This window comes from Typopeltis vanoorti, chromosome 20 (assembly GCF_054136105.1).
Source record: "Typopeltis vanoorti isolate ZY-2024b chromosome 20, IOZ_Tvanoo_1.0, whole genome shotgun sequence".
Lineage (NCBI taxonomy): Eukaryota > Metazoa > Arthropoda > Arachnida > Uropygi > Thelyphonidae > Typopeltis > Typopeltis vanoorti.
Window position 1 is genome coordinate 29,954,592 of NC_143568.1, and position 27,799 is coordinate 29,982,390.

At 34.2% G+C, this 27,799-nt stretch overlaps 1 protein-coding gene across 1 annotated transcript in view; it reads left to right on the forward strand.

Annotated features, from left to right (window-relative positions):
• LOC150095324 (acid-sensing ion channel 1-like) overlaps positions 1–21,290 on the forward strand; it is a 72,655-nt gene extending 51,365 nt beyond the window's left edge. The window contains exons 5-12 of the mRNA XM_090410650.1: positions 2,466–2,626; positions 3,197–3,295; positions 3,981–4,095; positions 4,232–4,307; positions 4,400–4,454; positions 10,089–10,144; positions 13,919–13,994; positions 21,061–21,290. Of these exons, the coding sequence (XP_090266776.1) occupies positions 2,466–2,626; positions 3,197–3,295; positions 3,981–4,095; positions 4,232–4,307; positions 4,400–4,454; positions 10,089–10,144; positions 13,919–13,994; positions 21,061–21,261 (839 nt within the window). The 3' untranslated portion in view covers positions 21,262–21,290. The remainder of the gene's footprint in view (positions 1–2,465; positions 2,627–3,196; positions 3,296–3,980; positions 4,096–4,231; positions 4,308–4,399; positions 4,455–10,088; positions 10,145–13,918; positions 13,995–21,060) is intronic.
• Positions 21,291–27,799: the final 6,509 nt, after the last annotated feature.

Consider the following 27,799-nt stretch of genomic DNA (forward strand, 5'->3'; position numbering starts at 1 on the left):
CGAGGATATCACCAGAACACAATTTCTTGACATTTTTGGGAGGTTCTTCCAGTCCTTCTAACCTTTTTGGATAAAGAAGGGTGACATTTTCCCAATTGGTTTTTCACCTGTTTTGCATGAATGATTAAAAAGGTTGGTACATTTTTGTTAGTATCCGATATCTTTTGTTTCTTACTTCTGTTTCCATATGCTGTGTCTATATTATCAGTAATTGGTTGGGACTTTGTTAGGGTCCCTGAAACATTTGAGGATGAAGAATTCATATTTAAGGAATTTTTAATTCGGCGCCAGAGGAGTTCCCCACCCACCACGGAGCCACACATGGACGCCCATTACCAGGCAAGCAAAGCCTGCGTTGATAAATATCAACGCAAATATTTATCACAACATAGCAAATATAGCAAATATCACAACAAAGACTGTTGTGATATTTGTTCAATCTCCAATTGTTCATTCGTCATTGTCGTAGTTATTCGTTTTCAAGACATTAATACAGTGTTATTTTGGAAGTACGTGCCTTCACTAAAGTTCGAGTCAGCGTCTATACGTAAGTTTTTCTATGCTTTTTTTTTTCTTATATATTGCATTAAAATTGCTCCAGCTACATGCAAATGCTGTGCAAGTTAATATCTCGATTCAGTGACTGGCATAGTGAACAGTTTGTTTATTTGATATACATTATATTTATGTGCGAATGACTGTTAATGAGACATTTGACAAGTTATTGTGAGATTTTTGTCTGTTAAAAGAATTTCATTATTTAACATTAAATGGCCACTTCCATTTCTCTGATATCCGCTAATGTAAAAACACGAGTAAGCATCGATTAACTTCCATACACAGTTCAACTTCAAACTTATCCGATCAACTTCTTACCTTCTTCTTTCTTTATTCTATTCACTTCCATTGGAACACCCGTTCCCCCCCCCTACTGTTTTCTCCATTGAATACAACGCTAGCTCTCTTCAAGAACGCATTAAGAGAGTCCTTTTTTATCTTTAACCACTTGCCTGCATGCTGCACTGTTGTATTATACGTTTTGTGGCCTCTCTCGTGTAGACGGTTCTTATTAAAAAAATTGAAATTTGAAAGTTGATCCATCCAGAACTGAAATAGTGCAATATGTAATTTCGATATTGTTCGTTGTCCTATGTGATCTTACCAACTGTTCGATTTGGATAAAAATTGGGTGACTTGACAATTTTTTAAGGGTTTCAAATACCAAATTTCAGTCAACTCCGTCCCGCCAAAGTCCAGTAACTTGAAATTAAAAAAAAAACGAAAAGATTTAAAAAGTTACACATAATTATTACAAATAAACATTTCCATCAATAATTATATTAAGGTCTAAAGATTTAACAAACGGTTTAAGAAAAGTTCTGTTGAATAATTCGAGATAAATCTTTTTTTTTTTTTTTTTGTATAAATGATAACTCTGATGATGCAAACATTCAAACAAGTTATTTTAAACAGTTTTGTTTGATTGATTCTCTGTTATTTTTCTCCATGTGCATTTTTTTAATACAGGGTGTTTCAAAAAGAATGTCCCGATTTGTATATCTCTGCAACCACGAACCACAAATAAATAAATGAATATTACATTTGTAATTGTGGTGAGTGAAACTTTAGACCTTACTTCATACTTGGTAATTTATTTTGTAACTGTACCACATTTTCATTATTAAATATAATTATTTGAAATCGGGTCATTCTTCTGGAAACACCCTGTATTTTTAACACAGGAAATAGATTTCCCCTTTTTCGGGAAAAAAAAAAATCAAAATTTGGTTATCAAAATCAAATGAAGAATGATAAAATTCGTCTCTTATTAAAATTTTTCCTATTTTCAAGATTGCAATAAATGTATTATCTTAATCTCTTTTAATAAGATGTTTAAAATAACTTCTTCTTTCACTACGCGTTATTCCCGCTTCCTATGCAGGGCCGCGTGTTACTTTGATGCGACTTCTTGTGTTTTCCCAACCGACCTGTCGCCTAGTCTGCTGCTGGGGGGGGGGGGGGATAAATTTTTGGCTGTAGAAGCGTATGTTCACGGGGCTGGTTTGCCTGCTTGCGGGATGAAAAACGCCAGATAAACTGGCGGAAAAAACTCTGCTGCCCGCGCCCAAGACCGGCTAACTTGGCTATGCCTGAGGAAGATCATCAAGTTCTCACGTCTTCAACGGGAATCGAACCTGGGACACTCCTTCCCCAGGAATATGGTTGTGAAGCGCAAAGCCAAGATGTTTTAAATAACTAAATGAGTAAAATATGCATAACTAACTGTTTGCAATATGTGCTATATTTTAATGAAGCCTCCAGCGAAATGAGCCTTCTCTAAATTTATCGAACCCCCCCCCCCCTTCTGATTTGCAGTTCACTGTCAAAATTGCTTTTCTGTCTTTTATTATTTGTGTTTATATATATTTTAGTCATGTTTATTTAATAAACTCTTCATCTTACAGACTTACTGCTTGTCGTAAATGTCGAGGCAGCCGAATACCTGGAACCGTCTAGGGATCCTAGTATATTAATTACTTTTCATACACCCGATGTATATCCAGAACCATTTGCTGATGGAATACAGATGAAACCAGGTTTCGCCTATAATATTGCTTTAAAGAAGGTAAATACAAATAAAGCTATATCATTGTCAAAATTTCATTCAAAATACTATTTATGGCATTGGTTTTTAAATATTTGGATCTGTATTTGTAGAGCTTATATCGAATAGCAGCTGATTGATGTTTTTCCTACTTACATATACATTATTACTGGTTTCGTGTCACTTGTCTCTTCACTCTCATTGTTATTCTAGGCGTAGTTTCTGTCTGTATAAATCTGAACACACTTAGCTCTAGTTTCCAAATAACTTATCATATTTCGTTCGTTTATAGTTACCTAGAAAACGTGATAATCTGCTATAGCAGTAACTACATGCAAATTCCCAATGTATCGGATTTCTGATATCGTTTGTGGAGACTATTCTATTATATAAAGAATATATAATAGAATATATATAATAGAATATATATTCTATTATATATATTCTATTATTATACAGTGTTCTATTATATAAGTAGAATACTGATCAAAGTTTACTTTGATGAAATTGTTTCCTGCTTTTTTTTTGTTTTTTTTTTTACTTTTTTTCTTTGGTTGATGGTGCTGATTTTTGGATTTTCTTTTCTTCCAGACACAAATTGAAATGTTACCCCTTCCCTACAGTAGTAATTGCACTGATTATAATTCCCTACCATGGGACAAACTCCATGATCGTACCTTAAGTACAAGAGTAAGTATTTTTCCCTACAACTTTTACCATATTTTTATAAAGAATATTGAGATGTGATAATAATACTAGTATATTAAAAAATATTAATAATTTTGAACATAAAATCTAAATAATACGAGAGTACTGGTACCAGCAGAAATCAATTTATTAGTACCAGTACTGTCATATTTGATCAAACTGGACCATAATCGCCTTCGTAGTGTAACTGTAATAATGGCTGGATATTGCTCTCTTCGAATGGAAAAACCATTAAGTTCGATTTTCATCATGACAATAGGAGTCTTTATGTGGACGTTTTCAAACTGAACGTCGTTTAGCCGATTTCATACATAGATGATAGTGTTTTCTCTTGGAAACTAATCTTTCATCTCGTTTACTGGCCAATCGGCCGGAGAATGTACGTAATATTAGCAGACAAAATAGGTGGCGTAGTGTACAGATAATGGATTCAGTAAACAGTGGGTTGCTGTACGTAGTGCCCTGCGGCGATGAGCTTGGACCTCCTTGGAGCTGTCGACATCATAATAATAAAAGTAATAATGATCATAATTTAGAATTATGCCATACTGGTGGTTCACGATAGATTAGTTTCTTCCTCTAAAAGTAAGCAAATGCTGTTCACATTTCATTACCTGTTGTAATGCATTTTAACGACAATCTGTATGTTTTTTTTTCTTTTTTTTAGATGTGTACAGCAGAATGTTCACAATCACTGCAGTTGAGCAAGTGTGACTATGTCACAGATGATCTTAGTCTGTTTTTTGATGATCTTCCATGGGATGAGGACGAGATTGAACCTGGTAGGAAGAACAATTTCATGTTTGATTAATTGCAATGAAATGCCCAACATTAACAATTCACGTGAAAGTTAAAACATATTTCGTTCATAATCTCTCTCTCTCTCTCTCTCTCTCTCTCTCTGCTTTCTACTAATAGAAAAAAAGGAATGTGCTGAACTAGTATCCAACGAAACACAAGATTTCTGTCGTTCTCTCTGTAGAGTTCCGTGCAAGTAAGTGCCTTTGTCTACACGCAGAAAGAATTACTTAATGTGTATATAACCATCAGAATATTCTAGTAATCGTTTTGAAATTCCTTACGCAGAAAAACTTCTTTTGAAACCACCATGGATACTTCAGCATGGCCTCGACGTTCGAAAGTAGGTATATTTGAATTGGTTATTTTTCTCTTTATTTATTCATATTTTTAATAAAAGATTGTATATGACGAAGAATGCTCTCAACAAAGATGAATATTATACATAAATAAAGCTAGAATTATAGGAATCAAAAATACATTGTGTTGTCCGCTCTGAGAAGCCATTGAGATTCATATTTCCTTTTCCAATAAATTAAATAAAATAAAGTTAATAATGAATAATAATTTCCATGTTTGATTAATTGCAATGAAATGCCCAACATTAACAATTCACGTGAAAGTTAAAACATATTTCGTTCATAATCTCTCTCTCTCTCAGTTATTCCTTTGCGTTGTTTTATGTATGATGTTTCATGGCTCGGCTCACAACTGTTTCAAATTAATCCATTGTTCAAGTTTTACTTGGTATTCAACTGCCTGTTGCCGTTAATGATGATCTATAATTTTCAGGTCGAAATATATGGCCTTTGAATAAATATCATTCCAAGGTGAAATTTATGAAACCTTATGGCACAAATATCGCTAACACAACAATGGCTGCCATCAAAATACCTGTTATCTAATGGTAACGCTGTATAACTAACTGTGACCGATGTTCAAAACACTAGTCCTGAAGCAAATAGTTCAAGCCATTGTAATAATAATCATAATTTTTTCACACAAACTTTATTATGCATATGTACATGTCTGCATACAAGAACATAAAACATAAGTTATATGCATCTACATTATAATCTTGTGTATATGAACGATGAAACTTAAGTAAAATTCCACTGTTTACAACTTCTGTCCTAAACACGATGAGATATTGCTTATATATTATGTATTTACAATACATAACATTATAATTTTTTTGATGAAAATTATTATTTTTTTATTGCTCTCTCAAATATTTACATATATATATACAATGATCATCTTGAGTAACATTCAGTATATTATTTTACAAGGTTCAGCACTGAGTGCTACATATAGTGAGATTTCAATAATAATGATGATAACATAGTTTTTTTTGCTATTTTTTAAAATAACAATCACAGTAATGATTTACAATTATCTAGTTCAGAGTTACACAAGTTATACAATATTACATGTTGTAGTTTACTATTTTTTTTCAAAGTTTGAGAAAGTGTGATTATACAACGGTATTTACACATATGCAACTAAAATATTATGTTTCCTAATTCTCAAAAACATACAATGTAAACTCATTATTTATATAATTTTTTAATAATAAGAATAATTTATTACATTATTTTTTCATGTTACATAGTAATGTTATATTAATGATATTATCACATAATAATAAGTATCTTCAGTGCCTTCTTTATTGTTATATATTTTACTGACTGTTTTGTTACATAATCTGCATTCTTTGATTGTAAGGATTACGTGTAGATGAGTGAGGCGGATTAATCCCACCTACTTCGAAGCTTGGGTTAGCTTTTATGAAGAGAGTGGGATTTAGCCTTCACTATTTGTGTTGTTGCTACTGTTTATGTATGGGATGTTGGCATTGGATGCTGGTGATTTGTGATGTGTATATTAGTGTTAATGGTATATTAACTTGATATATTTTCCAGAGTTCGTGTTTTAATGTTCTGTAGTTATCTATGTGATTTAAATTTCTTTGTAGGTTGTTGAGTTACGTGGGTATCTGATGTGATCTCACAAAAGAACCGTATGAGTTGTTGAAGGGTGTAGGGATGTAGAGAGTTGTTGTGGGTCGTGTTATTATTAATATTAATAATAATAATCACTGCAGTTGAGCAAGTGTAACTATGTCACAGATGATCTTTGTCTGTTTTTTGATGATCTTACATGGGATGATGACGAGATTGAACCTGGTATGAATAACAATTTCCATGTTTGATTAATTGCAATAAAATGCCCAACATTAACACACACACACACACACACACACACACACACACACACACACACACACACACACACATACACACACACACACACACACACACGCACGCACGCACGCACGCACACACGCACGCACACACGCACGCACACACACACACACACGCACGATTATTAGAAATGCCACGAAGCACTACTGAACTGAAAAGCCTAATATATGGAATTCATTAATTAGTCTGTATGGTATGTAGGGTGCGTATTTTTCCTTCATAGTATATCCTTAGGGCCCTTTTTAGGCTACTGTAGCATGTAAAGTTTCTATTATTAAAAGGTAGTTTGTTCCGTATTGATTATTATATTTACAGGGTGGTTCAAAATTCCACCTACAAACTTTTAGGGGAAGTAGAGAACATCAATATTCAAACTTTTAGGGGAAGTAGAGAACATCAATATTCACATAGGAAAGCATGACCGGAAAGGCCACCCGAAAGTGATAGGTGGCCCTGTTTGCCAGCGCTCCAGGTGAGCAATTGGGGCTTCCTCATTCATGCTTTCGACGTCGTACGAAGAATATGCGTCGTTTTACGAACGCTGAGATGGCAGACATGCACCTCGTTTACCATAAAATCCCTACCGGATAGTTGGCATCAAAGTAATATTTTAGTATAGCTGCATAGTGACATAAGTATTTTGCTCTTATTATTTCATGTTCTGACATTGTAGTGTATATAAAGTTTTATCGTTTTATACTATAATGATATTAATTTGTTTATTTTGTAGTGTGCACAAAATGCGCACGTTGTTATAGCGCATCTCAGTATGTTTTTGCATAGTGCATGTAGGAACTGTCTTTTAACTTGCAGTTGGTAGTTACTGTCCGGAGTTTTTGTATATGACTTATAATAATGATGATCCATACCTCGAACTCGGTGTTAATGTGATAGGTGAGTTGGAAAATAGGATAATCTGAACATAGCGGATTCGTGTGTAGTGATTCATTTAGCGGCATATGGCATCGAAATCTTTGTGTACTGGCACCTGCTCCTAGCATTTGTTACTGCAAGCTAGATTATTTTCTGCCACAGAGCTACACATGCATAACCTCAAGAGTGTTTTGTGACAAACTATAAATACTCTTTGTGATGTTTATCAAGAGGTATATGTTGTGTTGAGTTCATTTTGGAGTCGTATAAAATTTTTCATTCCCTTGAAGTAGATTATTTGATTTCCATAGAGCAGAATTAATGGATTACTTTTTTATAGTTGAAATTTGTCACTATCAATATCGATAGCTATGGGAAAGGTTTGCATGACAGTCCCGAAATATCAGTTTCTTCTATTATTGTAAACACTGGTGATTTCTGAAAGCGAAGAGAATCAATTTGGGGAAAATAGGTTTTTATTTTATGTAAAATAAAATAAACGTTCATAGTTCATGGAACAGTCCAGCCCACCAAGACTATCAGTGTGTTGTCAAATGATCAAACAACTTTTTTTTTTAATTATATAAGTGCAATCTCAATTTTGACAAGATATTTCGAGAGAAAAACTTTATAACTAGGTGATTTTATAATTCCAAACTCATAATGGATTTTAGTAAATTGACTGAGTAAGTCGACGCTTTTTATTCTCGCTTAAACGGAATTATTTTGTAACCATTAACCAAATGAGCTTAATATAGGAACAGTTTGTAATCAATAGCACTGGCAAAAATATTTTTGTAGTGATTGTCTTGTAATAAAATTTAAAATTGTTAAATAAGTGTCGACATAAAAGGGCTCAGATAACAGAAATTGCTATCCTAAAACAAACGTTTATCATAACTTTACCACTGCTGTTTAATTTGTTCCGTAACGATATAGGGAAGGATCTGAGAGGAACGGTTCATTTGTTCGCTGATGATGCAAAGTTGGGTAGGGCGATAGTGAATGCAGAAGATGTCAAAATTTTGCAGGATGATTTGGATAGATTTGAGTTCTGGGCTAAGGAGAATGGATGTCAATTTAATGTGGCAAAATGTAAGGTTATGCATTTTGGGGTGAAAAGATTAGCAGCAGTATATCACATTGGTGGAACTGTAGTCCAGGAAATTGATGAGGCACGGGTTTTAGGAGTGTTGGTGGATAAGGAGTTGAAGTTTAGGGGGGGGCACATTGCAAAAGTGGCCAAATTAGCTCATCAAATCACTTGGTTGCTGAAGAATACGTTGACAAGCAGAGCCAAGCAGGTTATTGTTCCGCTGTATCGAGCCTTGATAAGACCCCATCTCGACTACTGTGCCCAGATTTGTAGGAGGTTGGGAGGATCCAGAGGCGAGTTACCAAGATGATAGCAGGTCTATGGAATGAACCTTATGAAAACAGGTTGAAGATTTGTGGGTTGCAGAAATTGGTTGATAGGCGGAAAAGGGGAGATATGATTGAGACATTCAAATTGCTGGAGGGTTTCTATAGGATTAATTCAGAGGATATTTTTGAGAACAGGACTGGTGGTGGGAGGACTAAGGGACAGCCATGGGAGCTGGGAAAGAGTATGGTTAGTAAGGTTGTTAGAGCTGGGTTTTTTACTTTTAGAGTGGTGAATGAGTGAAATAAGCTGCCAGAGGCTGTTGTGGATGCTATGACGGTGAATGCGTTCAAGGCAAAGTATGATAGATGCTGTGTGAATGTCGAATAGTTGTGATGGACATGATGTTTATATGGCCTCCCTCGATGAGTGTAAGGACTCCTTGGAGTCGCCTAATAATAATAATAATACAATAATTATTTCAGTGTAATTTTTTAATATTTATTTTGGCTTAAAAAGGTGATTTAGTTTTTTTCAATATAGAACTAAAATTATACTCAGGAGCATAAGTGAGCATACTAGTGTAATTAATGCCAGGACAGTAGATTTCGTCTTTTCCATGAGAAAATCCTCTGCTAACTCCTACTGAAAAGCTACTCTCTAAGAACTACTTATAGTTTTGTATGGTTTCGAATCGTTTGGCATAATTTTCCTAATATTGTACGATTTAAACCAAAACTGAGGTGACCACACAAATTTTAGTACCGATTCTAAATGCCCAATTTCATGAAATTCTGCCTTGCTAGAACACTACTATTATTTGACTCTATCATTTCAGATCGTTCAGAACTGAGTAACCTCAGTTTGTTTAAATCGATTTTAATATAATTCTCAAATTTCAGAATTCAATAAGACCCACCCATTCAAAACAGATAAATTTTTGGTTCAATTGTTGTTGATAACTGATATGATGTCGCTTTAAAATCCATTGCGAAATGCACCTTTTATGATTGCTTTGTATCATTTTAATGAAATTAAATTACTTGTAATGAAATTGTTTCTTTAAAGAATACTTCTTAGTTCATAGTTATCATTTTGTTATATATATATATATATATATATATATATATATATATATATATATATATATATATATATATATATATATATATATATGTGTGTGTGTTTTATATGATTATTATTTGAAATAGCAATGAAGTTTTATATATCTTCTTTGTCATTAACTGTATTATGATTCATAAGTGCATTCTTCGTTAAATGCTTTGTGAATTTTACACTTTGGAATTTTATACAAATGTTAGTAATTGAACTGGAAGATTAAAAATTAATTCCGTGAAAGGTTTCAGTTATCGTCCCAAAACAAACATAGAGAAGTGGAAGCAATAACTTACATATCCACATCAGTAACCCTTACAAATTAATTTCGTAATGATATGGTCGTATTTATTTCTAGATAAATCAAATTCCCGAATTGGGAAGATGGCAGAAGAAATCATGGGATCATATAACGTAAGTATTTCATAATGTTTAATTTTATTATTATTAGTAGTAGTAGTGGTAGTAGTAGTAATAGTAGCACTATTAGCAATGGAAATAGGTTTCTGTTTTTTTTTTAATTTTTGTTTGTTTGTTTCTGTTTGTTTATCTGAATTTTAAAACAAATCTCGCAAATAATGCAAATAAATGTATGTACAGTTCTAGAAAGTCAGCAGTTCTTTGAGATTAAAAACTATAACGAATAAACTCATGAAAACGTCTTATTGTCGATTTGTGAAAGTTAATACGACCTAAAATGCCTAATGAAAATGATAAACATTTTGACAACCGTTCTGTAATTCCAAGGAAAATCTCAAAGGTGCAATGCTGAATGAATAAACTGGCGAGAAAGAAAGTTAATTATATACAACATATCAAAAACACAGTTTATTGTAGACATTTTATTTTTTATGGTATCCAAGGAGTCCCACAGCAAAAAGTGCTGCGCTAATAATCCAATCTCTAGTTTTCTTATTATGATGGTATACTACTTCATGCTAATTATATTTTTTTTTATGTTAATCTCTCCCCTTAAAGGTTTGTAAACTCATAGCTTATTTAGTTCGTTTGAGTGCACTAAGAGTTAGCAGTCCTCAAATCCTGCTATAGACATCAAACATTACTTTTTTCAGGCCGCCAATAAACAAAATTGCAGTCTCATGCTACCATTAAAATTTGTTTTCCACTCATATTTTCATCTATTTACGTTAAGTAAATTTTTATGGAGTTTGCATAACTTCGTGTCCACAGTCAATTAAGTAATTTCTTATCACTAACGGTGGAGTTTGCATGCTGACTGCTGATCCATGGCTAAATAACTTCTAGCAAAAATATTGAAAAGTGGAACGGGAAATATCTCTTAATTTTAGCTAGCTGTTACGAACGTATCTAGTTTAAAGCGTTAACTGACCAATTTCATGATCGTCAGAGTTCTCCCTAAATATTAGCCGAGATCAAGTGGATGCTGTGGTTTTTATGTATAGTGAGAAATTCAAACATCAAAGGGTTTCAGAGTATAGTATGTTAACACTATCGCGTTGAAAGCTACCACGCTAGTTGGGTGTTGGTGTATGAGTAAGTGAGAGATAAAGAGCGGGAGAGAGAGAGAGTGAGGTGTACTAGCTCGCTCATTAACGAGAGACAGATAAGTATAATTTAATAGTAGCTGAAGCGTGAGGCATTAACCTAATAGTTCTCGTCTGTGCTGCGTGAAGTTTTTTCTTTTCCTTTTTTTTAAGAAGGTTTCATGGACTCTGTTCTACATATGAGAAAAGTATTCCATGGTTCCAATATCTACAGGGGTTAATAGCTGTTCAGAAGTAATGCCTTTGCAAAAGAGGAAACTTAGTTTCTTGAATGGTGAAAAGAAAATGATATGTTGATTATGATAAGCAAGGAACATATAAATCTCTGAAATAAATTTGGAAACAGGAAATTTTTATTGTTGTTGTCTTTGCAAAAATATGATCGGATTGAGTTTTACGAGCACGAACGTTAGTAAGGTTATCAAATTTTCACTGAATTAAAGACTGGTATTATGTAGTTGTTCAGTTAGCTTTCTGCAAAGTTTTGTTTATTTCTGTAATGCAGGATTTGATAAGTAAAAAAGCAGTGCAGTGCACGGTTTTCAGAAAAACTTTAGAGGGAAGTGGAAGTCAAATAGAAATAACCATACACTGAAAGAAGATAATAGGATACAGAACGGAATAATGTGGTACTCCCTTAGAACAAAGCCGCGATAATTAATTAGAAAAATATGACTGCAGCTGCAAAACGTACACCCCTAAGAATGGAGCCAGCATAAGAGGTATTTACGAAAACCTCATCCTTAAAGAGAATGAAAGAGAAAGGGCACCGACCACTTGAATTTCTCCACTTTTCAGTAGTTTGTTCAAGAATGAGTGAACTGTGACAGAAGATTCCATGTGCATTTGAGAACGATGAATTTATACTGGCAGTCGTTCATTAGCCCAAAGATTTCTAGGTAGTACAGAATTGTATTTTTAAGGAATTTCTGCATTATTTTAAGGAACGAAGTGAGAGAAGTTGGGAAAAAAAATTCTAAGTCTGAATTCTTTGAAAGTGTTCCATCCATTTATGTTTATATTTTTTTATTTTTTTCTATTACTGGTTCTTCGTTTAATTCTTTCATAATTTTTTCGTTTCTTTTGTGATCAAATAGAGTATACTTTGCAGTTTTTCTCATAAACTTCATTTCAGCTGTTATTAATCTTTGTTTGTTTTTTCTTTTATTGTCCAGGTTTCATTTCTATACAATAACACTGGTAGGGCTAATGTATTGTATACTTTTACTCTGGTTTGTTTTTGAGCTAGGTTTGGTTTAAATACAGAGTTAATTACACCTGTTATTTTTAAATATTTTGAAATTTTTACGTTTATATCTTATTCATTTTCATATGTAGTCATACATCCTAGGTAGTTAAATGAATTCATCTGTTCTAAAATCTTGTTATCTATTACTATTTTAGTTCTTGCTGGATCTTGTCCTTTAAAGGCCATAGTTTTTGATTTTTCTGTTGATATTATCATACCATAATCTTTGGCTATCTCATTTAGATCTAAAATAGCTTTCGGTAAGTTATCTTCGGAATTTGTAATTATTATTTGGTCATCGGAAAAGAGAGAGTGTTTAAGTTCACGGTAGGAGAAAGTTTAATACCTTGATGGAAATTTTTATTCCAGTTTATTATTATTTCATTTAGATAAATATTAAAAAGAGTTGCTGAAAGGGAACATTCCTGTTGGACTCCTTGGTGTATCTTTCTCGTATATGATAGCTCATGATTTAATCTTATTTCTATTTGATTGTTTTCTTATATACTTATGATAGCTTTTAGAATATTATTTAGTATTTGTCTTTCTTTTAATATGTTAAATAAAATGCTTCTTTTAACTTTGTCAAACAAAAAATGAAACAAAACCATTAAACGTTAAGGAACCAGAAGTAAACTGCCAATAAACAAATTTTAGGTACGCAGTAATCAGCCGAACTAATGCATAGAATATTTCGTTGATAAGCTGAAGAAAAAAAACCAAAATGTGAGATATATTCAATACGCCCTAGAAATCCTATTGTTGCTTAGGATACAGTGGCGCTCACAAGAATAAATCTGAGATTGTATTTAATGTAGAGTATTTCAATGAGCTTTGTAAATTAAATGAAAGTACCTCTTACAATGATATGTGATTGCAATTAATAACACCACCAAACAGCCTCTTATTCAAACACTAGGAAAACCCACCACTTCCCTACGATTAGATGATATTTTTTAAAAGGCAATTACTTAAAATTTGTTAATTATACAGATTTATTACATATTTTGCTTAATCTATTATATCTTCTTTTAGATAAGTCGAATTGTTGAATTAAATCCTTACTTTACGAAGAAAAGTTATACTATACTAACAAATGAAAGCACATCTGTTAAAAACTGAATAATATTAATATATTCAACCTCCGTTGGAATCAACAATTATGCCTAAATATAACATTATCATATTTGTAAACGTTTCTTGTTACTCAGAATAAAATTCCTCTTTGATTTACAACCGATGCTTTAAGTTACAAACCCCAAATATCTGGGAAGTTAACCTGTGGTTAACTTCCCAGATATTTGGAGTTTGTAACTTAAAGCAGCGATTGTAAAGCAAGGAGGAATTTTATTCAGGTTCCCTAAAATAAAATTCATTTCAACACATTTTATTGTCATGTACTTTTTTTTTCAGAAACAACCTAGCCCGTGCCCGAATATATTATCTTACGATGGAAAGCACATTCTACCGTCATTCACCAAAATATCAGGTACATGAAGAACATGGCTTATTTGGATAATAAATTGAATAAATGCATTCGGAAATTTGATAAATACCTGTTTGATGAAATACATATACGCTATGTTCAAATAAATATTTGCATACTCCATGTTTTAGAAAGAAACATGCTGATATGTATATTATTTTCGCATATGGTCTATTCTGCTATATAAGATAAACCTCGATATATCCTAGATTCACCGATACGTATGTATACAAAAATGCGTAAGAAAACTTCCAGGCAGGAAAATAGCTACCAAAGGATGTCACAAATTGACTTATCCGTTTCTTGTTATTCATGAAAGATTGCATCACCCGAGGGCAGCTATGAACATTATTATCCGATGTAAATCTGAGGCTACCATCTAAGACGAGAAAGTAGAGAAAAAGCGAATGTCGAAACGATCGTCCAGGATTTTAGAGAGTCTAAAGGCTTCGAAGAGCGGTAGAAAGAATACTCCGTAAAATGATTGCATGGTCAGTTTCTGCGGAGAGATAGCTGCATTTAAGGTAAGATTAACCATAGCAATTAAGTGTGTAGACTAAATTAGTGTAAAGAATCGTGACTGGTATTCGGAGAGTTTGAAGTCGGTGGTATGAAATGAAGAATCACAATATATCCCTTTCTAATCGGTTGGCGAGTGTGGGAGTAGCAGAATCCTACGGTAACCTTTATGCATGCGTGCATCATTCCAAGTACGAAATTTCATAGCAAAGGACGGAAAAGAAATCAATGTTGTTTGAGTCCTAATCAAGCACTATCTGGTTAAATCAATTCTAATGCATTCCAAAAGTCAGGAAGCTAAATTGGACAGGCGTGAAATTGATGAATGAAGAGTTAAGGCATGCAATCTGGAAGAAGAAGAAGGTATTACGGAAGCGATATAAGATGGATGATAATAACCAGTTGCTTGAGAACTACAAAGAGCAGACAAGGAATGTTAGTTGCTTGGTAAGAGTAATAAAAGTACAATACGAGCAGCAGTTAGCTAATGACGCTAAAAAATTCAAGGGAGTATTATTTTGATATTGGATGGTGAAAATGGTAGAATGATACATACTGCAGAAGATATAGTTGAGGTATTTAATGAGCAATTCATAAAGATATTTCATTGTTATGAATCATGCAGAACTTAAACACTGGAAAGGGAAGAAGGGGAGGACAGTGCACTGATGGCGATTGAGCAGGAAGTATATTAGGAACGGAATAAAACTGATGTTAATAAGGCTGAAGGCGTGATGACATATAGCCATGTGTTTTGAGGGAATGTTCCAATGAGCTAACGACATCTTTGACGTACCATTTTAATATGAGTATCGCACTGGCAAAATTTCAAAGCAGGTGAAAAGAGGACAATATTATTTCACTTCATAAGGGAGGTGATAAGATTACAGCTTGGAATTACAGGCCAGTTTGGGTGTCTGATGTTCTGTTTAACGTATTAGAGAAGTTAGTCCCGACAAAGATTCGGAATTGGGTTGAAAAAGAACAGCATTCTCTTTGATGATCAGTATGGATTTGCTAGTGGAAGATCGTGTTTTAGCAATCTACTTACTTATTATAACAAAGTGACAAATGCATTGAACAAGGAGGTGGAGGAGATGAGGGATCTAGCAGTAATTGTGGACAGAATAAAGGATGTGTGTTAAACACACACAGAACATGTGTGTTTTTGATTCAAAATTTCTTTTGACTGATCAGTTTGTGTGGAGAATTCCATGAAAGTTGAATGTGATGCTGCTGTAACATTACTTAATAAACAATAACATATTCCACTCTCGAGAGAGAGCGTAATATGTTATTCCTACTGTTCAGCCACTCATCTTCCTGCCTGAAACACGAGAATAACTCCAGTGAGTATGAGATGTGTACCTGTCTTTTACAGTGTATGCTGGCTTTCAAATGTTGTAACACGACTGTATGTGGAACGTTTTAGTATACTAACTATAACGGTAGGTCCAACATTTTTTTTTTTAATGACTGAATCGACGAGTTTTCAAAACCGAACGATCGGCGCCTTTTATCTAACCTGATAGTTCGGTTCATTGAGCATGTATAGATCATGAGCGGATCGTGTTTTTCCACGGAAGTAGATTTATGTGTTTGGATTGCAAAAATTAAACGAGGAACTGAATTTTGCTGCCTACACGCAATGAAGTGATGAGACCATGTTTACAATATTGAAAAAGTGGGACTCAGATACAAGGAACATCAGTAGACACCCTCGTTCAGTTTTCTAAGTGCATTTGAAGTACAATAATGGGCAATGATCACGCTGACTAGAATTTAAGCTATTAAGTCAAACGAAATGCCTGTTATTAATTCTGAAAACTAGGTATATGATAACAAACACAAGCTCCATTACCGGAACAAGGCATTCCTTCCAAAATTGCGTGTTTTTCAATCTGAATATAGATATATGGGAAAGAACTCGCGCAGTTAACATAATACATGGGCCTATTAAGCGAAGAAGGGTTCCATCCAGAAATGCCTATTATTTATTCTGAAAACTCTATTATATATTGGGACAAACACACGCAGTTAACTTAGTACACAGGTTCCATTTAAGGAGCAAGATTTCTCCCTCCAAGAATGGATATTTTTTATTAAAAAAAACTAGATATAAGGGATCATATATCTAGTTACTATAATAAATGGCCGTATTAGACGAAGAAGGGTCTCCTTCCAGAAATATGTTGTTTATTCTAAAAACTAGAGATATAGGAAAGAACACATGCAGTTAATATAATTTATTGACACTAATAGAACAAAAAGGGTTTTCCTTCCAAAAATCCGTTTTCCCAAAATTCTGAAAACTATTTGTGTTGTTATAAACACACGCAGTCTACATAATACACTGGCCCTATTAGATGAAGTGTTTCCTTCCGGAAATGCGTGTTTTGCATTCTGAAAACTAGACATATGGGAAAAACACACGCACTTAACATAGTACATGGGAAGATTAGATGAAGAATGGTTTCCCTTCCAGAAATTGGTGTTTTTCCTTTTGTAAATTAGATATATTAGAGACAACACATGTAGTTAACAAAATGCATGTTTTTATTTCTTCTGAAAACTAGATATATGGGGACGAACACACGTACTTAAGAAAATACATTGGCACCATTGGATGAAGAAGGGTTTCCTTACAGAAATGTTTCTTTTTCATTCTGCTATCTAGACGTATAGTGACGAACACACTCAATCTATATAATAAGACACTGGAATCCATTAGACAAAGTGTTCCTATGCAGAAATCTGTTTCTTCTTTCTGAAAACTAGATATATGGAAAAGACCCCACTTGATAATATAATACATTATCCCGATTAGACGAAGAAGGTTTTGTTTCTTCCAGAATTGCATTTTTCTTTCTCAAAATTACACATATGTGAACAAACATACTACTTACCATAATACACTGATCCTATTAGACGAAGAGAGCCTCCGTAGCTCAGTCGGTATAGACCTGGGTCGGAAAGACCTGGGTTCGATTCCTGTCCATGACACGAGTAACCTTTATTTGGTCTCTTTCAACTAAAGGCAAATAAGCCGGTCTCATACTGATGTTGAGAGTTTTTACACTCGGAAAACTCGGGTGTTTCGTCCTTCAGAACAGGCCAATCGGCCCGTGAACATATACGGATCTACAATCATAAAATACATACTTAATTCCTCATTTGGAGGGCTCAACCAGTCATAAGGTACGGTTGAGGAAAGAGGGGAACCTTACTCGAATAAATAAATAATTAGACAAAGAAGTGTGTTCCTTTCAGAAATGTGCATTTTCCGTTCTGTAATGAAACCAATAAAAGCAGTCAACCTAATACACGACCTTATAACACGAAGAAGGGATTCCTTCAAGAAATTCTTGTTTCTCATCATGAAAACTAGACATATGGGAACAAAGACATGCAATTAACAAAATTCATGGCTACATTAGGCGAAGAAGGATTTTTCTTTTACACAGGTAACATAATATATAACCCTATTATTCGAAGAAAGGTTTCTTCACAGAAATGCCTGTTATTTTTTCTCAAACTAGTCATATGAGAACGAACACCGGCAGTTGTCATAATACGCTGGCTCCATAACAGGAAGAAGAGTTTCCTCCTAAAAATGTGTGCTTTTTTTTTAATTCTGTAAAGTAGACAAATGAAAGAACATACTCAGTTAACATAATACAGTGGATCGATTAGAAGAGGCGCTTTCTGTGAAGAATTGTTTTCATTCTGAAAACTGTACACATGCCAACGAATACACTTCGTTAATCGAGTCCCATTAGGCGAAGAAGGGTTACCTTTCAGAATTGCGTTTATTTCATTTCGAAAATTAGCCATATGGGTACAAACTCGCTTAACATAATACTAGGACCCATAAGATGAAGAGGGTTTCCTTCCAGAAATTCACGATTTTCATTCAGAAAACTACGCACATGCGAAAGATCATACGCAGTTAATATAATACACTGGATTTATTAGACGAAGAAGGTTTTCCGTCCAGAATTGCGCTTTTCTTTCTGAAAACTAGACACATGAGAACGAACACACGGAGTTAACCTAATACCATTGGGTCACATTAGGCCACGAAGAGTTTCCTTTCAGAAATGCGTGTTTTGTTTTCGTTTTGAAAACTAGACATGTGGGTACAAACACACGCAATTGACATAATACAAGGCCCCGTTAGGTGAAAAAATATGTTCCTTCCAGAAATAAGTGCTTTTCACTCTGAAAACTAGATAGATTGAAATTAATACAAGCACTTAACATAATACACTGGTCTCATTAAGCGAAGAAAGGTCTTCAATCCAGAAATCCGTGCTTTCATTCTCAACACTAGCCATATGAGAACGAACATATGCACTTATTTTGACACCCTGGCGTCATTTGCTGAGGATGGATTTCCTTACAGAAATACCTGTTATTCATTCTGAAAACTGGAACATATCGAAACGAACACGCGCATGTAACACAATACAATGTCCCCCATTAGATGAAGAAGCTCTGCCTTCCCGAAATATGTGTTTTTCATTCTAATAACTGGAAATATGGGAACAATCATACGTAGTTAACATTATACATCGGCCTCCATTACACGAAGAAGAGTTTTTTTTCCACGAAATGCGTTACACTAACCCATTAGATGAAGCCGTATTTCCTTCCAGAAATGTATGTTTTTCATTATGGAAACCAAACATATTGGAAAGAGCAGACGCAGTTAACATATTACGATATCTCGATTAGACGAAGAGGCGTTTTCCTTTCAGAAATGCCTTCCTACATTCTGAAAATTAGCCATATTGGAACATATCTAAAATGTGCAGTTAATATTTGGGCGAAAAATGTTTTTTCCCCCCCATAAATGTGTTTTCTTTCTGTAAACTAGACATATGATAACAAACACACTTAGTTCGCATAATATACTGATTCCATTTGGCGAAGAAGGGTTCCCTTCCGGAAATACGTCGATTTCATTCTTTAAACTAGAGACATATGGCAACGCTCACACACACACACACTCAACATCATACACTGGCCCATTAGACGAACAAGAGTTTTCATTCTGAAATCTAGATATATATACTGTATATATATATGAACAAACTCATATAGTTAACAAAATATTTAATCCCATTCTCCAGAAATGCGTTTTTTTTTTTTTTGTTTTTTTTTTTATATTCTGAAGACTAGATATATATGGGAATATATGGGAACAAACACATATCATAACCTAATATATATCCCCAGTAGGCGAAGAAGAATTTCCTTCCAGAAATACATGTATTTCACTTCAGCAAACTAGATATATTGGAATGAACAAAAAACAGTGATTATAATACACTGGTCCAGTTACTCACAGAAGACTGAAAACTTACAGAAGACTTTTGAGAATTCCCTATACCGCTCACGGAACCAATGAAAATGTCCGAAAACTGATTGACTCAATAGATGGGAGAAAAAGGGAAAATATTCTGACAGTCATCAGAAGAAGACAGATGAAATGGTTCGGACATGTGGAGAGGGCTAATGGCATTCCAAAGCAAACCCTAGAAGGAATCGTTCCGAGATCAAGGGTTAGGGGCCGACCTCGATTAAAATGGACTGATAACATCAAAAAATGGACAAATTCCTCCCTTTCTCAACACATCAAGAACAAGAGACCGAGACGACTGGAGGAGGCTAGCAAAGAGTATCACCTACCAGCCATGAATGACTCAACGGTTCATTTAGGACTATGGGGGAAGAAGAAGGTCCAATTACAAGAAGAGTTTCTTCCCAAATCTGCGCATTTTTCTTTCGGAAATCTAGACATATGGAACCGAACACTTGCAAATAACATAATACACTGGTCCGAAACATTGTAGGGTTTCTTCGTGGAAAGCGTTTTCCATTATGAAAACTAGGTATATGGAAAGAAACACACGCAATTAACCTAATGCACATCTCCATTGGGCGAAGAAGGGTTTCCTTCCAAAAAGGTGTGTTTTTCTGCAAACTAGATATACGGGAATGAACATACCCATTTAACATAATATACTGGTCCCATTTCTGGAAAAACTTTTTTCCAGAAATGCGTGTTTATCATTCTGAAAAATAGACATATGGAAGCGAAAACACTCATTTAACATAATACATAGCCCCAGAAGAAGAAGAAGAAGCGTTTTTCATTCTGAAATTAGACTTATATGAACGGACATTCACAGTTAACATAATACACTGGTCCTATTGCTTAAGGTTACTTTTTTCGTAATTCCAATCAAATCATTCCTAAGAAATAATGTCAGGTGCTTTCCAGGAATTATTATAGTGACTTTATGGATTGGCTCCCACAGTCGGATCATCGGATCTCATCCCCATTGACATCTCTTCCGCAATTCGGAATCCTTATGATCGTGACAGGATCCACTATTCTGATTGAATTCCGTGAATGTATCTAGAGTGTGTCCTAAATTCTATTATTACACTTGCGTTTACTAAAACATTTTTTAAATAAATTTAAAAATACAGTTATTATTCTTTCAGTTTTCTGGGATATTTATTTGTGTTCATTTTTCAGCCCCTAGAGGTATTCAGCTTAATGGGTGGATATGTTGGTATCTGGCTGGGAATTTCTCTACTGGCTATATGCGAATTCATAGAAGGTGCCCTAATGGTTTGCTTTTACGCAGCTCGAAGAAAAACGAAATCAAAAAAACGAAAGCGAAAAGACAAACTTTTCCATATTTCCATGGATCAACGCAACATGAAGTCAAAATAACTTTTCTAATAAAGAAATAGCAAAATGTGTTCTTTGTGTGCTTTATTTTAAAATGCAGTATGATTACAGTATGCCATATACCCGATAATACTCTTGGCTTAAACACACACATATATACGTTACTTAATCCTCCCTCTTCTACCTTTCTACGGTGTCAAGGTTTTTTCCAACTATTAACCACAATTGTAAATCGAGGATAAGGTGGTTAGCCCTAAGCCTCTCGGTGTGTTCTATCTCTGTAGATGATGCGTGCGTTCACGGGGCCGGTTTGTCTGTTCTGAGCGACGAAAAATCCGAGTTTCCAGGTGAACTCCTCCCTTTACCTCCGTATGAGACTAACTAATTCACCTTTCGTCGAAAGGGACCAGATAAAAGTTCGTCACATCACTGACGGGAATCGAGCCCAAGTCTTTCCGGTTAAATGGTTCCGTCTATATTAACTGAGCTACGGAGGCTCTTATCTGACGTAAATCTTATATGACTTATAATATTATAAATAAGGTTTTAAAGGAAATAAATGAAAAATGATTATGACATTGATATCCACAGAAATGAATATCATAAAAACCTGTGATATTCATAGGAATATATGATGTATAAAACACATATTACATGTTAAACCTCATTAAAAGTTTGACATTACGACATATGAATTTAATTTTTTTTTTGAATTTTTAAATATAAATTTTAAATAAAACAAAATTCATATACGTGCATTTTTTTATTGATTTCTTGGCTAAAACTTCTAAACTTAACTTCTTATTTTTAAGAGAAATAATGAAAAGTATGTAATGAAGATTTAAGTATGAACATAGAAAATGTATAGATGTCTATTTTAATGTTCATCCACAGATATATATGATTTTACCAAACCACTTTTCAGCTTGCCATTTAAAATAATCATGCAGCACGAATCTATGAAAACACATTTAAACACGCATGACTGTTTTGCTATATCTGCAAATAACAGAACTTCATTCAAATTTGTTAGTCTGGTTTCGGTTTTTGCTAAATCTCAAAACTTATTCAAGATGAATGAAATTCACAACATTTCATCTTAAATGTTTCTTAAAAGAAAGGATTCACAACATCTCTATTTCATTTCTGATCACGGTTACCAGTGTTCTTTGGATGTGTGTGTGTGTGTGTGTGTGTGTGTGTGTGTGTGTGTGTGTGTGTGTGTGTGTGTGTGTGTGTGTGTGTGTGTGTGTGTGTGTGTGTGTGTGTGTGTGTGTGTGTGTGTGTGTGTGTGTGTGCGCGTGCGCGCGCGCGCCGATAGGTACCATTGTGAGCCTCAGTTCCGAATGTTTTGGTTCAGATTCGTGTTCTAATTGATGCCCGGAACACTCCGCATTCAACGTGTCGGCCTATGAATGACGATTTTACATATTATCCTTCGTGGCATCCTGCGATAATGTTCGTTGAGTGGTCCGCTGCGGGTAGCACTTGCAGTTGACTCCCCGCGCTTCCATCTCAGTATGTTATCACTGACTGTTCACTTGGAATGCCCCAATTTTTCAACAATTTGCTGAACAGATAGGCCTGCAAAATGGCATCCTATCACAACCCTCTTTCAAACACGGTCAGTTTGAAAGAGGTGAAAAGTTTCTCTTCTCACACCTATTTCACCAGTACACAGTTGCACTGACTTGGGAGTATCACAATCCTCCAATTTATACTGGCTATATGCACATGACTCGTTACATGGCAGGATGCACCTTGCCCACAGTGATACCCCGCGGATATATACAGTATATATATATGCCTGTGTAGCTCAGTTGATGTGGCGTTTGCACACCACAGCGCTTGACCGCACGAAGGAAGACTTCTTGGTGTCGAATCTAGTCGGCGACGAGAAGAAATTTTTCTAAGCCTTTTTTCGACCGGTTCCCGAGTTAGTCGATCTCTGCCACGGACAAGCGGATTTTCTTGAGTTTCCGGGAGAAACTCAAGAAAATCGACCGTAGAACCCACATTATTTCAGACATTAAATACGAGTGTTAGGGTTAGGAACCACGAGATGGCGGCACTTGTTGAGCTGTCTCTCTTCACTGCGTGCCACTTAATTAGTGATAGCCTTGGGCCAGTTATCTCTGATTGGGTACCAGTGGAGACTGAACTGCCCACTCAGTCTCCAAAGTTAGATAGGGCTAAAAGGCCTCGCCTACTCCCTATATACGGGAATAAAAAGGAGTTAGCTGATTTTATATATATATATATATATATATATATATATATATATATATATATATATATATATATATATATATATATATATATATATATATATATATATATATATATATATAAAATATATATATATATATATATATATATATATATATTAAAATTTGAACTCATCTAGTTTAAGGAGAGTACAGTTACTCAAAGTGCAGCGATAAAAATTATAACTTAAGTAGATGAATAAGTGTACGGTATTGTTATCAAAATTTGATAACAAGCGGTATGCAGGGAGGAGAATGGCTCAACAAGTGCCGCCATCTCGTGGTCCCTAACCCTAGCACAATATATTTAATGTCTGAAACAATGTGGGTTCTACGGTCGATTTTCTTGAGTTTACGGGGCGAAAAACCCGCTTTCCCGTGCTAGAGATCGATTAATTTGGACACGGGTCGAAAAAAGGCTTAGAAAAATTTCCTCTAGTCGGTGACTAGACTCGAATCTAAGTCTTCCTTCGTGCGGTCAAGCGCTGTGGTGTGCAAGCGCCACATCCACTGAGCTACACTGGCACACTTGGTCTAACAAAAGACTTTGATTTAAATTAATTTATATGAAATTAAAGTAATGCGAAACCAGATAACCGAATGAAAGGACTTGCTTTCAATTATTTATCGTCAGCAAACGAAGGACAAAATGAAAAATAAGCTAGTACAGTAATTATAGTGAAAGCGATATGGAGTACATTTATTATTATTTTTACTTGAAACCTTGCACTAGGAGATAGTAGTCCATGAATAGTCACAATGGTATGAACTTTACAAATCCCATCACCTCTTCATACTCACTACTAAAGTAAACTTAACACTTCACTATGTGTTAGATGGCTTTCGAGGATAAAACCAGAACATCTGGAGAAAAATTCAACTCTAAAGGCACAAATTCATAGCATTTAAATCAATGCTGGAGATTAAAACTATTCGGCAAAAAACATACCTGATACTGACTTTCTCCACGTCACGTGGTCCTACTAAAACGATGTATTATTCGAGAATGTCTTTTCCTGTGATTGCTAAATGTGGTCTTGTGTTTATCAGCACTCATTCCATTCTTCCTCTTACGTCCATATTTTTATTATATTATACTTTATTCGATCATTTCTATTTTTATTTATGTAGAGAAATAATACCAAATGTGCTCAATAATGCTCATTATCTGTTAAACTGAGCAATTTATTAACAGTCCTGATGTTAAGTGGCCAACATTTCTAGCAAAAAACAGTCCTAATAACAATGCCAACATATTCATCAATGGTTATTTGCATGTTCATCTTTACAATTCTACCATCATAATGACTGTAATTAAGAAAGAATAATGGTAATTAACTTTAATAACCATATATGTAATGCTGGTTGCTTTTTAGTTATACCGTTAATTATTTATCGGTATATTATCATTTAAAATTTACTTTAGCAGTAGCAATTAATAGTAAGAATAACAATATATCAATAGTTTTCTAATTGTAATAACCATACCATTCTTGATCATAAGTGTAGAGACAATACAGTCTCACGCGTATGATCAAGAATGTCTCTAGACTTATGATCTTTACATTTATATGACATATTAATGTCTAATTATATGCTAGTCATCTATACAACGACTAATATTAGCTCCTTCGCCCAATATACTGAATTCATTCTTAACCAGCTGAGTATTGTATTTATCATGATACAGATTTCCATGCACTTGTGAATCTTTAACACACCTCTTCTATGTAACCTGTGTGAATTCTGTGACCGATTTCTGGACCCCCCCCCCTCCGATATCTCCGCATAAGATCTGCTAAATTACCTTCAAATAAAAAATAAAAAAAAATCCATGGTATATACACTGAGTGTTCAGTTATCAGGAACACCTTCCCATTTTCCAAAATGGAAAGGTGTTCCTAAATAAGTTCATTTTTTCCCCTCATCGAAGGGCATAATGGCGTTGGTTCTTCCATTTTCGCTACGGAGATGCTAATTTACTGAAGGCGATTTGTTTATCTCATATTTCGCCACTTTTTATAAGCGCTTCTTCGAAAGTAGAATGCAAAGATAAGTAGTGGAAACTGCTTGCATACCGATTCCCAAAACTTACGGCTAAAACATATTACATCGTGCTCACTTTGGAAACAAAAAAGTGTTTCAGGATTTCTTTATGTTTACGGCCATTTGTCATCTCTACTTCTAGCATTATTAAAATACGAGATGTTTGAAAATATCTGCAAGTTCCCTTTACGTATTATAGCATTGAGCATATCGACTTATCGTCGTGTATTATATTCACTGTTAAATTCATACTCAGCTGGATATATCAAAGCCATAATTGCAAACTTATTATATTAGCTTCGGTTTTAATTCCCTACTTTTTATGTATATATTTATCGATTTAACTATCCTCCCTAATACAGGATCAAATATAGTTTTATAATATTTAGTTAACGATTTCATTAATAACAATTATTGTTTATATTCAATCTTAATTATTAGCTGATTTTTCGGATCTATATTCTTTTCAATTCTTTTTTTTTTTTTATGTTATATTTCTTTGAAAACTTGACTACTATTTCAAGTAGCTCCAGTTGGAATAGCTACAGTTTTTAATTACTTCTCGGACTGCATTTTATATTTGCGGAGCCTGATCAGATATATCTCATTTTTTATTGATGTCGCTCTCATTAAAATCCAAGCAACAAACTTGTTGGTTTCTCATCATTACCTCTTTCCTCTCCTGACAAGGCTAAATATTCACTTGTACACAATGGTTCTTGATAATATTATAACGTGATATATCCTTAATCTTTCTGCTATTTTAATTAAATTTAGTCCTTTCTACCTTTAGATGGTTTATTTACATGTCTGATTTAAGAAGCTATTTTATTTCAATTATATTGAAAGTAATTATATTTACAACTCCATTCTCTAGTTCGACTGCTGGTAGGTGGGAATTACAACATTGGTGTAAAGAGCTTGAGATCATTGCGGGTTGTGATTACATCCGAAATGACTAACGTTATGGAAGGGGAAATATACTTAACAGCGTATTATATCTGTCAACTACATGTTTTCTTCTGGTCGTTTCTTGCAGATTAAACAGCTAAGTTTCTTTAAGAAAGTCCTGCCACCTCTGAAGGTGAGAAGCCACCTCACCTCTGAAGGTGAGAAGTCAGACTCATACTCCGTATGAGTCTGGCTTCTCACCTTCAGATAAAAAGTCTTATAAAAGGATCTTTGCGTCTCAGATGGAATTCAATTCGAACCCTAGTTTTTCCAGCCAATTTCTTTCTAGTTCAGTAGATAACATTATAATTCCTCAAGATCATCACTATGAAGCCCAGCTTTCAGAAATTCTTACAATGTGTGATTTAATACCTCCATTTCAGACGTATTATATTCTTCAAGTCAGCTTTTAAAGTCGCGATTTTCTTTTTATTTATCGAAACTTCTTGTCTAGCTTTTGTCACAGTCATTTCTTTTCCTTCTAGTCATTTACAGTAACTAACCTCCTATTTGTCTTCAATAGTTTGACTGGATGTATCAGGATAATAAGGTGGTGCGCGCGCGCGCCATCGCCATGAAACTGCCTCCGGTCCTAATGAATTGCTCCAACCCACTAACTGAAGAATCACAATCATGTGCAATCTATTCAAAATTCATTTCCCTTCTATTCTTTCACCATAGCATCTTCACTATCAAATCTTGGCTTTACATTAATAAAATGATTTTATTAATTTATTTGATTTTGCAGTTGCATTGCGTTCAAATATTTTTTAATAACTGCAATATTAAATTATTAAATCCTACTTGTATTAATATCTCACGAAATTCCTTTCTTTTTGACTGCTTAGTAAGTTTTCCGGAGTTGTACCATTGCGCAAGCCAACTTATGCGAGCGCCATTCTTTGGTCTATTCTTAACAGGCTTCCATGCTTCCAACTTCCATGTGCTATTGATAAATTCACTATTCATGAATTTTAATGTTGCTCACAACTAATATCTAACTATTATTAACATTTATTAGAATTCCATAATTAGTGTACGTTTCCCTTAATTATATAATCCGAAATGTTAGCGTAAATAAATTCCACAAAGAAATTTGTGGAATTTATTTACTAACAGTTTACAAATGCGACTGTACACAATTCCATACTAAACTATGACTGAATTATTTTGTCTTAGTTTTCTGCATTTATTTTGATTGTTAAAAGAAACAATGAATTGTAATTATTGTAATTATTATCGTAATAATAAATAAGCATGATTATTTTATATCAAGTAGATAAATATATCTGCCTTGGAAACTTTGGAATTTTGTT